The 14,506-nt window shown below is 48.3% G+C and overlaps 1 protein-coding gene across 1 annotated transcript in view; it reads right to left on the bottom strand.

Annotated features, from left to right (window-relative positions):
* Positions 1-14,506, bottom strand: part of RALGPS1 (Ral GEF with PH domain and SH3 binding motif 1) — a 1,949,641-nt gene that overhangs the window by 568,091 nt on the left and 1,367,044 nt on the right. Inside the window, exon 10 of the mRNA XM_086924714.1 lies at positions 5,162-5,299. Within this exon, the coding sequence (XP_086780840.1) occupies positions 5,162-5,299 (138 nt within the window). The remainder of the gene's footprint in view (positions 1-5,161; positions 5,300-14,506) is intronic.

Here is a 14,506-nt window from a genome sequence, read left to right as displayed (position 1 = left end):
CTGTGGGACCGCCAAAGCACTGCCCGCCAGACCACAAATTAACTCATAATCTGATGGGCGGTGTGTAGATGACTTTGGTGGTGTGGAAGCGGGACGGTGGCATGGCGGCCCGCTCCCACACTGCAAACTTGTAATCAGACCTTAAATCTATAAGCTCCTGGCACAAGCAGGAGGCTGCCGTTCATGCAGAGATCAAAAAATAAGTAATTGAGAATGGAGTAGATGACCTCTCCAAATACAACATGTATCACTGTCTATTGAGGACTTGCTATACAGATTTACAAATGTATTCATCATGTTAGTGGTCCAAATATTAGAAATACTAGAAGATGCTCAACTGTCCATCTGCGTGGAGACCAATAACCCGCTGATCGACTTTCATTTAAGTTCTCGTCCATGCCAGGGACAAGGAAGAGCTGCTCACCACTGGCGACATAGGACAAGTATGTCAGTGGATTACTGCTTGACTCCTCAGTGGCATTGGGCACATTCCCCACTACCCCCTGCTCAATCACCAGGCTCTGGTCAATGGAATCTGAGCAATCCCTTTAACTTGGCTCTCTTCCTTCTCGAACAACAACATCAAAAAGGTCGATCTAAGTTGCTTCCCTCTCTGAAGTCACCACCAATAGTTGTTTGACCCTGAAACAGGTTCAATGTAATTATGTAATTATGCAATTTTGCAGCTGTGCCTTTACTGCATTATTATGGATTTGATGGGTTTGCCACATAAGCCATCACATGCTGAATAATCTGTAGTTTTTAACAAAAGAAAAATCTATCTCAAACAGATCAAAAGCTACTAAAAACATGGCGACAGGGTTGCTGTGCAGTGGAAGACCCTTCACAAAGGCTAACTGGTCACCATTTTGTTGTTTACTGCTATATTTGAGTGTTAAACTAATTTCAGTGTCCCTGTCCTTAACATTTTGCCCTCACATTAATAACCCTAGTGACTTTCATAAATTACACCTACACCACTGCTCACACATGTACATGATTGACACAGAGATCTACCATAAATAGTAAAGGAGTTCTGAGAAACACCAATAGAATGTAAAGTGCATTAAAGAAGTGCAAAACTGGATGAAAGTCAACTTGATCTCCATTAAAAGGTCTGGATATCAAGATCCAATCCTGCTCCAGAGCCCGGTAGACCCTTTAATTCAAACTGGCTCAAATGGGTCTCTTTTAGTGTGCAGAATGTTTGCAATTAGACAATTGTACTCAACAGTCAATCAAGCAATCAGCGGGGCTTGTAAAGTGCGGCTTGTCACCCCAAGGGGGTCCAGGCACTGTGGCGTGTGAGCGATCCTCGATCTGAGAGGGGTGGCGGTTGAAGAACCAGATTTTCAGCTGCTTGCTGAATTCCTTCAGAGAAGGGGTAGTGCGCAGGTGGTGGGGGAGGTCATTTCAGGACTTGACGGCGAGGTAGGAGAAGGAGTGGACCCCGCATATGCTGCGGTGAGTGCGTGGGATATGGTCTAATGCAAGGGAGGAGGAGTGGAGCACTTGGGTTGGTCGGTGGAAGGTCAGGCGGTTGTTGATGTAGGTGTGCCCAGTATTGTGGAGGGCTTTGTAGGCGTGAGTGAGGAGAATAAAAGAGGGATCTTTCTTCAACGGGGAGGGGTGATGCTGGATCTTCTGGGGAGGTTGTGGATGAGTCACGCTGCCAAGTTCTGGGCGGTTTGGAGCCGGTTAAGGAATTGTTTGGTGGTTTTGGCATAGTCAAGTCGGCTGGAGATGATGGCCTGGGTAACAGTCTTCCTGGTTGAGATGAGGATCCAGCAGAAGATCTTGCAGAGCATGCAGAGGGTGTGGAAGCTGGCAGCGGAGAAGGCATTGATCTGTTGTTGCATGGTAAGGTGGAAGTCTAGGATGATTCTGAGATTGCGTGCATGATCTGACGGGGTGGGTGATGGGCTGAGCGCAGAGGGCCACCAGGTGTTGTCCCAAGGGGAGGGCTTGATTCCGAAGATGATGACCTAGGTCTTGTCCAAGTTGAGCCTCCGGCAGTTGGTTTTCATCCAGGTGGAGATGTTGGTTAAGGTGCTTTGGAAGAAGTGTCTAGTGGTGTCTGGGTCTTCTGGGAAGGAGAGGACAAGCTGGGTGTCATTGGCGTAGGAGATGATGTTGAGTCCATGGTTGTGGGCAATGTTGGCCAGAGGTGTCATGTAGGTGTTGAAGAGCGTGGGACTGAGGGAGGGGCCCTTGGGAACACTGCATATGATGTCTTCGGATGCAGAGGCAAAGGGTGGAAGGAGGATGCGCTGAGTTCGTCCAAAGAGGAAGGAGGTGATCCAGTGGAGGGCCTTGCATTGGATGCCTATGTGGTGGAGTGTGGAGATGAGATTATGGTGAGAGACTGTGCTGAAGGCTGTCGAGGAGGATGAGCGTGGCTGCGCTGCCTTGGCCAAGAAGGCATCTGATCTCATCCATGGCTGCGATCATGGCAGTCTCGGTGCTGTGGTTTGGTTGGAATTCTGACTGGGAGAGGCAGAATAGGTTGTTTTCCTCAAGGAAGTTTGTGAGTTGAAGGTTGATGGCCTTCTCCAAGACTTTGTTGGAGATGGGGAAGACCAAGATGGGTCATCATTTTTTTGTTTTTTGGGGTTGGCTGAGGTTTTTTTTTAGAGGGGTTTGACTACTGCATGCATCTAACCGTCAGGTACAGTGGCCGTGGTGATGCAGGTGTAGAGGAGTCCTGCAAGGGAGCACCCGACAGCCTCACTTCCTAGTCTGTAGATGTGGTGAGGGCATGGATCCGAGGGGGATCCGGAGTGGATGGAGCTCATGATAGAGATTGTGTCTTCCAGTGACAGTTGCTTCAATTCTCTGATTCGGTGGAGGGCGTAGTTGCATGGGGTGCGGGCGTGGTCGAGGTTGTGGGTTGGGGGTTGAAGTTGCTGTAGATGTCTGTGATCTAGCAGTGAAAGAAGTCTGCTAGAGTGTCGCAGAGGGCTTGAGAGGGTGGATGGTGTTCTCTGTAGCTGAGGGGCAGGGGAACTCTCAGACATTGTTGAAGAAATCTTTGGTTGGTGTTCACCTCTAAGAGGATGGTGAGGGCTTCTTTCTTGTTTTCCTTGAGCCGATGATGGCAGCTGTTGAGGGTGGTCTTGAAGGAGTTGTGGTTTGTGGGAGTCTTGTTTGCTCGCCATAGTCTTTCTAGCTACTTTCAGTGGTGTTCTAGAGTCAGAAGTTTGGGGGTGAACCAACAGGCTTGTTTGGTGGTTCTTCAGCTGGGAGTGCTCTTTCGAGGTGAGGTCTGGTTTAGTTCAGTGTGGCGGTCCATAGGGCTTTCGTGACTTTACTCCAGTTGCATCCGGGAAAAGCGGGGTATCTCGTGGGGGCTTCCAGCATGCAGTCGATGGAGTAGAGAACTAAGCTGTGGTCTGTCCAGGTCAGCTCAGTGGTGTGGGATAACTTTGCTCGGTCATTGGTGGAGACGATAGGGTCCAGGGTGTGTCATGCACTGTGAGTGGGGGCGGTGACCTGTTGAGCGAGCCCAATGATGCTTTTGGGAGGTGTTGTAGTATTGAAGGTTTTCGAGGTGGAAGTTGAGGTCGCCCAGCAATATGTAGTGACTGGAGTCTATCCCTAGAGGGGTGATGAAGTCCGGGATGGCATGGCAGAAGTTGGTGCGCGGACCCGGAGGTCTGAGGGCAAGGGTTCCTCTGATGGTGGTTGTGGCGTTGGATTTGATCTGGAAGTTGAGGTGTTCCCTAATTGATGTGGTGTTGTCATCCAGGGCGGTGCAGTTGAATGAGTCTTTGTGGATGATGGCAATGCTTCTGCTGGGTTTGTTGGGGCGGTTGCGGTGGATCATTTTGTATCCAGGGGGCTTAGTGGTGGAGATTGCAGATGCGGAGTGAGACCGTTTTTGGTGATGAACATCACACCTGGTGCAAGGGCGGTTAACATGTCTCTTCGTGCTTGCAGAGGGACCTGACGTTCAGTAAAGCGAATTGGAGCTGAAGTCTTTGGAGGGTTTGTCCGAGGCAGTTTGGTTGTAGCTAGGGTTCTGACATTGCAGGAGAGGCGGCAGTGTAGGCAGGTGAAGGGTCCTTTGGGGAAGGGGAGAATTGATTTAGCAGCTGTTGTCACATTGCTTGGGCTCAAGGTTCTGGAGTTCGCAGGCAGAGTTGCGGTGGCGGACTGTGGAACATGGGTTTCTGGTGCTGGGCGCACTCCAGACACAGACAGGTGCGGACGGCTGTCCATTGGAATGCCTTTACTGCGCCCGCTGCATGCCGTCGTGCAGTGCAGTGACCTCCATTAAGTAGTCCTGGGGAGGTGGCTTGAGGATGCCATGAGGAACTGGAGAAAGCCAGTAGAGCTGGGACAGGGGCAGGGGGTGGCAAGAGTCCGAATACGGACTGGGCGACCGCAAGCAAGAATGTAATCACAATAGCAAAATAAACAGTAATATTAATGCAGGCAGAATGGGAAAAGGCAGCGGAAGCTGAAGCGACCGGGGCACGAAAAAATTGTGAAACATGCAGCCTTTACATGAATGGAGAAAGTAAAGACAAAGTTATGGAATTAAAGAAGGATTACAATGGATTTAAAATGGTTTATTCAATTTATGATGTAGTCTGTGGAATATATTTTGAATTGGCTGTGCAATTGGTGGATGGAGCATCAAGTCGCTCCAAAGGTTATGACGTTACTCACTCGTGCTCTTAGGTCAGGGCACAACGCTAGTCTGCACTCAAACATTTTTGCTTATGAGCATACTGCAAAAATGGACTGTTAACTAGATAGGTGTACATTCTGTCACTTTACACAAACAGCAACTTGTCAGCTTGACTTTTGTTACACAACAATTACCAGCTCACCCATATGGGCTCATTGATGAATATGCAAATCATGGGTAATCCCACTCTCGACCTCTTTGCAAAGCACCGGGGCTGATTCATAAAGGGCCTCTGCACTCATGGTGGATACCCCACAGTCATAATAGGGGCCCGTATTCGCGGTGGGAGCTCCGCAATGGGTAACTGCAGTAAAGAGGCCATGCCACCAGTGAGGGACACCCACCAGGAATATGGGCCCTCTGCCACAAATGCGGTGGCCTTTTGAGTATCGGGCCACAGTGAAGAGGTTCTTGGGTGAATGTAGCACTGTACAAGACCAGTGAATGCACGATAGCCGTACTGACCATAGCTGCAGGACACTTGTAGATCCGCAATGATCCGGAGAATGTTGTTCATCTGGTTGGACCTCTGTTCGTTCTCCAGGATGCTCCCAGAAGCCGGGTACGCAGAATCAATGTAGATGATATCCAGAAGATAAATTCCTGAAACAGCAACAAAAAGCGACTGTTAAAATTAAAGGGAGGACTTTCAGTTTTCTATTTTGCATATTTAAAATATTGCAATTGTTGCAAGGACATGAACACACTTAGCCAGATAGGCTAAGTCTTCCTAAAAGAGACTTTGAAGTTGGCCCAGTTCACATGACAAGAAATCCATCCAGACCAATATTTGTATTCTGCACACTGTTACTTGTAATTGTTGTTTCCGACTGTAAATAATACCATTCTGTCTCTTTACACAAACAGCAGCTTGTCAGCTGGACTTTCGTTGCACGGCAATCGCCCGCTCACCCGTATGGAATCACTGATGAACCTAGAAAGCATTGGTGACTAAAAAAAGCATAGTGCCTAGAAAAGTCCTGGAGCCCGATTAAAAGCGAAAAGGGTCATGTGTGGAGATTCTGGGTGATTGAAATGTTCATCACCAGGCAGTCTCGAAAATAATTCCTCCTATGTCAAGGAAGATCCCATGGAATGGAGAATAACCAAGCCGGACGGGCTAAATTGGGGTGAGTTCCAAATGGAGTTTAAAGCTCCTTGAGGTTTAAGGCAGACATTTACAATCTGCTATGAGCAGGGAGCGAAATGTCTGTGAGGTGGTTGGTGAGGGATGAAAAGAGAAAAATAGATGGGGAGGGTGGGAAGGACAAGGGAAGGGGGATAAGTGGAGGGGAGCAAGGAAGGGGAAGATGTTCTCTGGCATGGAGAATAATTACATGGTCTCACCGTGCCTCAGTGGAGGGTCGGACAGGGTCCTTGGACTGAGACCAGGCTTGCACTGCAGCCCATTCTCAATGGGAGTTTATTTGCCTGGAATTACCTCACCAGGCACATCACAGTCACCCCATTAGTCCTTGACTTCTGCAAGAAACTGAAGACCTGGCTCTTTCCTTAGGCCTTTCTAGGACGCCCGAGGACCTTCTCTCAAGCCTCTGGGTACCCTTACAGGTGAGTTGTGTGACATACAATTAAACAGGACAGACTTGATTTCTCAGGTAGTAAAATCAGGTCCTGTGTTCTTGCACCCAGGAAATACAGGAAAGGGAACACCAGGCCACGTATAATGGTGTAGGATGGAATTCCACTACACACAACTTGTAACCGGGGCCCTAATATACCAGAGAGACCTTCATCCAACCATCTCCACGTCCCAAATGGCAAAACACTTGTAAGCACTTCTGATTCTGCACATTAGTGTACAACTGTGAGCAGAGATTTTAGTGCGGGCAACAGAAAAAGACACAGTTGGTATCAAATTTAAATTCTTCAATTTGTATTTCATCAGCTTATGATATTAGCTTACTACAAAGGAAATCACAGCAACATTGTCCTGCTGGAATGCAGGGGGCACTTGTATGATGAGCTCAAATAAACAGGTCCAAATTAAAACATGGACAACAGATGTAAAAATATAGATTGCCAAAACATCAAATAATTCCTATTAGAGTTAAATTCCCTTCTGTAGGACAGGGTCAATTTACTATTCTAGCTTATCTCGGGATAAGTGGTTGATAGCAGGACAAGCTGCAGGAAATACATGTATAGGTATAATGTGTAAGTAGATGTTTATATTTGTTCAGTTTTTTGGCAAGCCTATATTTTTAATTCTGTATTTTTTAAGTCTAAATTATTTAAATTCCAGGATGTTTTGCTCTGTGGTTTCACAGGCTACCCTTAAGAACACCTCTACATTCAGTAAGACTCATGCTTTTTTCCTAATCAACTAAAGAGAGTAAGAGAGGTGGCCAAATGAGGCCATTCATCAGATAATCCTTGGGATAACTATATGAAGTGTAGCTTTGGACCCACTAAAGTCTACTCTAGGTTGTGGAATCAGACATAGAAAATCAACCCTTCCAGCTCAAACACAAGGCAACAAGGCTGTCTTACTACAAAGAGACTACGCCTCTGAATGCTATGGCCCTGCCCTACCGGTCCCTTCCTTTTGTCATTGTCCTCTCCACTCATCCCACACACAAACCCCATTTGTCCTCCTTTGTCACTTACCAATTTTGGAATCGCATTACCAATATCTCACCAGCGGTATATTCATGACAGGGAATTTGTAAAAGTTAATACAAATCTGACAAACTGAAAGGTGTTACATCTCTGATGTTTGCTAAGAGGGTAGCTCATCATCCATCGGCATAGGAAGTGACATCACTGCATTCTCCATCATCCACCTTCACAGGAAGTGACATCATTGATTTCACCCCAAAAGGTTATTCATAAAAAGCCAAGCAAAAAGAAATCATTTCCCATCATCTATCTGCACACTATCCGCCATCCCCTGCACTCCTACCCCCACCTAGACCCTATTTAATGGCAGCTGTAGGGTGGACATGCAGCAAATGCCTGCAGATGTACTTAAGATAGCCCAAAGACATGCTCATCTGTGCCATCCACTCCTGGACCGTGCTTAGCACCAGGAACCCTGGTCCTCTGCTACACTGCAGTGCTCCTCTGAGTGCTGAACTTTGGCTGCCACACCGCACCACACAACACAGAAGGAGCTTTCACATGCACCTTCTGCAAGTTCTCAATCATTCCTGCACTCCACCACTCTTGCACCAATAGCATCCTAAAAGCCACCACTCACTTTCACACAGACCAACCACCACCCACACAACATGCCACACTTCCATACAAGTTCCTCAACACCCGCTTGCTTACGAAGATGTGGACCTACTGCATGGCGCACTCTGGGCCTGCTCTTCTTCATAGAAACGTGGATAACCCCAAACTCTGCACTGGATATCGCTGCATTCATCCCGGCTGACTACAAGATCACCGGGCAAGACTGTCAGTACAAGCACAGAGTCACTATCATATTCAAAGACACCAACAGCTACGACACTTACACGGACACCCCCGCCAGCGTCATGAAATACCTCATGTTCAAGATATGCATCACCGCCAACTTCTCCTAGGGTGGAACCTTTATAGAGACCAGTAGGACCTGCACCAATCTCACCTGTGACATCATAGACTTTGTCCCGCCCCTCATCATCAACCCTAGTACCTTCATTCTTCTCAGGGCTCTTAACTTTCTTCTAGAAGACCACACCGTCCCAAAACTCTACGACCTTCTATAAAAGCTCAGAAACTTCAGCCACCCTCAACATGTTACTGAACCCACCCACACCACCAGACACGATTTTCTCCTTAACCAGTCGACAAGCTAGCAACTGTGACCTGGACAGACCATGCTCTTGTCAGTTTTAGCATATCCATCCCGCACCACCACAGACTAACCACCACCGGACCCACCTGCTGCAGCTAGAATGGAGAACCAGGCTTCCGCCCTCTCGCAGGCAAGAATCTTGCAGAAGGCCATAAAGAACCGAAATAGCTGGATCACTGCAAGTACCAACAGCATGGCTCCCCTCAAGGCAAGAGCTGGACCACAGGCCAGCTGGTGCACAGAAGAACAAGCAACTGGAGCTCAAATGGAGAAAAAGTCAAGATACCATGTATAAAGAAATCTTCAAATCCACCCTAAGATGCAACCACCAGCAGATATAGAGCGCCAATCGCACAGCTTTTGTAGATCGCATAGACAACTGAACAAATGGCACAGCCTTCTGCCACCTCCAACAACAACAGTTCCTCATTAGACTGTTGCAACAAGCTCACTGAATTCTTCTATACCTAAATCACCTCCATCACAGCCGGAGATCGAACTCTGACCTTGTGGCCCAGCATCCTCTGTGGAATGCCTTAAAGGTTCACCCACTCAGCCCTATCCTCTTCCATACAAAATGATCTCTCTGGCCAATGTAATCTATATGTAAGTAAATCAAAAGGAGACTAGCTAGAAAGGGGTTAGTATGACATTATTTTGTTGTTGTCATAGCGACTCAGTGTTGTTGGCGGTGGCACCTGTTGGGTGTCTTTAGAAAGCCCTCACCCACCAACCTAGTTGGTGGCATGCTTCATCATCGGGCCCACCCAGTGACACCTAGCGTGTCCCGGGTGTGCTACGACGCCTGATTACAGCGGAGCAGGTATGTCACTGTGTGTGCGGTGTGAGGTGTGTAGAGAAGTGAGGTTAAAACGGCTTGGCGGATGGTCCCTGGAGTGGGAAGATTTTATTAAAAGGGCCTCCGTCAGCGGTTAAAAATAAGGCTGTGGGACGTTAGAGGCGGGTTACGACCTCCTACGTCCTTGGTGTGTCAACATGTTTCAGCCAGTGCCTTATATTAATCTGGCTTTCTTCAGGACAATAAAAATATGTGTAGGTTAAAATTAGGGTAAGTGTAGTGTAGTCTATGTGTCTACACGCCCTAAAGTGTATCTAACTGTGAGAGGGGGGATTCCCTTCTCAAGATCACCTGTACATTTAACAATGAAAGACAGGGACAAGACAAACATAGGAAAAAAGAGTCACTAGAAAATATTGAGCATAATTATGACAGCCGGCTTAATAGCGGATTAGTGCAGGCTATGAGCGGCTCAAGTGTAATGATACTGGTGGTATCATTATTGTGGAATCGCACTGAAATTCGAGGGTGAAGTGGTTAAAACAGCGGTAAAAAATACTGCAGTAGTGAATAGTGAAGTATTGTGGCGCAAGCACATTGTCTTACGCTTTTTTAGGCTTGCTTGTACTCCAAGGCTATTGAAGAGGCAAGGGGTGGCCCTGGTAGGGAGAGAGAGGACCACTGGGGTAAGGAGACCTGTGGGAGAAAGGGTAGCGCTTACCTATGGTAGAGATGTTCAGCATACTCACAGGATTTCTGGTCAGCTTCAGCGTGGGACCTGTTGTGCCTCCTTCGCATAACCGGTAATGAATGGCTGTGGTGGCCGGTTTTTATACTAACGTTAACTGCATGATTAGTGGCACCTGGAGGGAAGAGTAATAGTAGAAAGACTGGCTTTTTGGATCGGAATTGTGCTCAGGTGAGTGCCCTTCGTATCGCGCTAATGCGCGGAGTAGTGCCGCTAGCTTCGCGCATGCGTGCAAAGGTGGTTTTATCGTGCGCATGCGCGGCGAGGGGTAGTTTAGCGCATGCGCGGCCAAGTAGTGGTTCGCGCATGCGTGGTTGCGCAAGAGTGCGGCGCGATTGGATAGAGTTAGCGCATGCGCACTCGGGACTTAAAGTTGGATTATAGTAAAACGTGCCGAATAGTACTACAGGCACAGAATGTAATTCAAGTGCCAGATAATCCCGTTTTTAGATGGGAGGGTAAGGGGGACGCATGGTTGTCCCACTATGACTGAGGCTAGGGGAACAAAGGCAAGATCCCATTATTGGGAGGATGAGGAGGACGCATGGTTGTCCCACTAGGATTGTAGGCTAGGGGAACAAGGAGGTGAATAAAGGCAAAGGCAAAATGCCTGAAGAGAAGGGTAGTGCCCTACTGGGGTGCGTCTGGGAGGTCAGACTGGATCACAGGGGGGCAGTGGCAGTAAAGGCAAGGTTCCTGGGTGGTCATGCTGGACCAAGGGAGGCTTAAGGTCAGACTGGTTCACAGGGTCAGTGAATTCCAGGGGATGGCATCATTGAGCCCTTCAGTGGCCGTGGACAGGCGATATATCCACCTTTGCTCTTTGTTAAGCAATTTTTTGTCATTGTTAACTGGGCTGACTGGTATCTGTTCGATGACTGTCCAGGTGAAGTCATTTGGGGTGTGGCACTGGGTGATAAAGTGGTTTGTCAGTTTGCTTATGCTTTTTTTGCAGCGCATAGTGCTGCGGTGCTCCGTTATCCTGGTCCTCACTTTGCGTGTGGTCATTCCCACATAACGGAGCCCACATCTGCAGGTGAGTAAGTAGATTACGTTTTGTGAGTTGCAGTTTGTGTGGCTCCTTTGGGACCATATCTTGTTCGGTTCCAGGTTGAGGGTCTTCGTGTGGGATGTCAGGTGACAGACACTGCAGTCATTGCATGGGTAATGACCAGTGACTTTTGGCATACCCCAAGCATTGAGGATGGTGTTCTCAGGTTTAGGTGGTGGTTTAGGTCTGGTACTGACGAGTTGGTCTCGGAGATTGTGGCACCTTTTGTAGGCAAACCTCGGGGGTTCCCAATTCCTTTGTCCGGAGTTAATGATTCTCCAGTTCTTCTTTATGATTTTGGCCACTTCATTCGAGGCAGTGTTGAAGGTAGTCACGCATGTTGTTGGTTGAGCGTCAGATTCTTTGATGACGTCTTCTAGTAGTGCGTCACGGTTCTGGTTTCTTGCTCTCTTCTGAGTTTTGTTGATGATCGCCCTTGGGTAGCCTCGGTGCTCTAGTTTTTTGGCCAAGTCCGCTGATTGTGACTTGTAGTCGCGTATGTCTGAGCAGTTCCTTCTGATACGGAGGAACTGGCCAAATGGTAAGTTTTCTTTTAGAGGCCGTGGGTGGAAGCTGTTGAAGTGTAGCAGTGAGTTCCTTGCCGTTGGTTTGTGGTAAGTTGTGGTTGTCAAGGTTCCACTTGTAGCTGCTATTTCCAGATCTAAGAAGGGAAGTTGCTTATTACTGGCTGTGCAGGTGAACTTGAGGTATGGGTCTCTGTTGTTGAGCCATTGTAGGAAGTTGTCCAGTTCTTGTTTTGAGCCATCCCAGATGACCAATATATCATCGATATATCGATGCCATTTCAGTATATGGTCTTTGAACGGGTTGGTTTCTACATTGATGTGGGTGCTTTCGAAGTGGTGGACGTATAGTCCAGCTACACTCGGCGCGAAAACACTGCCCATGGAGGTTCCATTGGTTTGCAGGTAAAAGGTACCCTCATACTCAAAGTAGTTTTCTTTGAGGGCGAGGGCTGCACAGTTCATGACAAAGCTCCTTGGTGTCTGGTATGGCCAGGGGGATTCTTCCAGGATGTCCTTTAGCACCTGTAGGGTGGCGTCTTGAGGCAGGCTGGTGTATAGGCTTTCCACGTCCAGTCCTACCAACAGTTGTGTCTCAGGGTCAAAGGTGGTGTTGGCAATGGTTTGCAAGAGGTGCTTGGTGTCCCTGATGTAGGTGGGCGTTTTTTGTACCAGGGGGTTGAGGAAGAAGTCACAGTATCTGGACAGTGGCTCTAGTATGGAATTGATGCCAGATACTATGGGTCTGCCCGGCGGTGGGATTACCCCTTTGTGTACTTTAGGTACTGTGTAGAAGTATGGGGTTTTGGTGTTTTCCGGGCAGAGGTATTCGGCCTCCTGTTTGGAGATCTCCTCATTATCTGCTGCCCTTTTGACAAGGTCGTGCACTGTGGTGCGTAGTTGTTCTGTGGGATCCCGCTCCAGTCTGCGATAGTTCCGGCTGTCGCTGAGTAGTCTCCGACATTCAGCGTCGTAGTCTGTCTTGTTCAGTAATACTATGCCGCCCCCTTTGTCAGCTGGTTTGATTACTAAGGTGGGGTTGTCTTTCAGGCGTTGTATCGTTTGCCTGTCTGTCCATGACATGTTGTTGTAGTGGTTGGTGGGATTGAGTTTCTCTATGTCATGGTACACAGCCTGTTCAAAGGTTGTTATTTCGGCTGGCACGGTTGAGGGTGGGGGGACAAAGGTGGACTTCACTCTGAGTCCTGTGGTGTTTGTGTTGTCCTCGGTTTGGGGCTGGTCTTGGTTTGACTTTTCAAAGAAGGACTTCAGTTTCAGTTTCCTGAAGAATTGGGCTAGTTCCGCTTGTAATCTGAACTTGTCCAGTCTTGTGGTCGGTACAAAGGATAGACCTCGCTCCAGGACAGACGTCTCTGTGCTGGAAAGTGGGGTGCTGGACAGGTTGAACACTAGTGATGGTTGGCAGGTGGGATTGTCTACCTGCTTGTTCCCGGGGTTGCTTCTTTCGTCTTCTGACGAGTGTTGGAGCTCACCGGGTTTTCGTCTTCCCAGTGTACTTGTGCATTGTTGGGCTGATTTGTTCTTCTGCGGCCCCGGGGTCTCTGGCCCCGTCCTAAAAAAGGAAAATTGTTGCCCTGGTTACCTGCAAAGTATGGCATTGGTCCTTGGGGGTACATGTTGGGGAAACCAAAGTAGGGGTTCTGCATGTGGCCTAAATTAGGTGGGAAGCCGAAAAATTGGTTTGGATGTCCTCCTTGCCAGTGATTAGGCCATCGCTGTCCTCTTCGTCCTCTGCCTCCTCGTTTTTGTGATCCACTGCTTGAATCACTGGAGACGGAGCTGTCATCCCCTGAGGAGTTGGATGTGTTGGTTTCCTTGGTAGGTGGGGTGTAGTTCTCCTCCGAGTAGGGGTATACTTTTGCGTAGGAGAACTTCTTCAGATCTTTCTCAAATTTTTTGAATTTGGCCTGGGTTAGGTAGTCCTTGTACTCGTTTACCTCCCGGTTCTGATCGTCAAGTTTCTTCTTGTACGATGTTATCGTGGCTTTGAAATGTCTTTCAGTTTCTTCTATCTCAAGGGATAGGGTGTCTGACAAACGTTTAGCGGTTTTTAGGATGAGGATCATCCAGTCTCTGGTACAGTGCCATGCTATCTGGGCCCAGTCCTTCCTGAACGTGGGGTCGTCGAGGAAGATCCTGGGTGCATTTGATACCAATAGCCCCCTGGGTGCAGAGTTGGTTCTAAGGTATTGGGCCAGTATTGTTCCATCCGCCAAGCCGTTTTAACCTCACTTCTCTACACACCTCACACCGCACACACAGTGACATACCTGCTCCGCTGTAATCAGGCGTCGTAGCACACCCGGGACACGCTAGGTGTCACTGGGTGGGCCCGATGATGAAGCATGCCACCAACTAGGTTGGTGGGTGAGGGCTTTCTAAAGACACCCAACAGGTGCCACCGCCAACAACACTGAGTCGCTATGACAACAACAAAATAATGTCATACTAACCCCTTTCTAGCTAGTCTCCTTTTGATTTACTTACATATAACCCGGGGATTTGGACTAGCTATCTGGTCCTCTCTCTCCCTCTTGATTCTCGCACTTATCGACAGCGCGCAGCTGTGAGAGAACTTACAACCATGGCTGAAAACCATGGACTGACTTTCTCTGAGAGTGACTTGACAGACATACTGTCTGACCCGTCATTCCAAACCGATTTTAACATCTCTAACACAATCGCACAGACCACGGACTGGGAGACCTTAACAGAAAAGAAGCGCAACAGGATTCGCACCATTCTACATGGAACAATACTGGCCCAATACCTTAGAACCAACTCTGCACCCAGGGGGCTATTGGTATCAAATGCACCCAGGATCTTCCTCGACGACCCCACGTTCAGGAAGGACTGGGCCCA

This window comes from Lissotriton vulgaris, chromosome 5 (assembly GCF_964263255.1).
Source record: "Lissotriton vulgaris chromosome 5, aLisVul1.2, whole genome shotgun sequence".
Classification (NCBI taxonomy): Eukaryota; Metazoa; Chordata; class Amphibia; order Caudata; family Salamandridae; genus Lissotriton; species Lissotriton vulgaris.
Note: the sequence above shows the minus strand (reverse complement) of the source record. Positions and strands in the feature narration are given on the sequence as shown.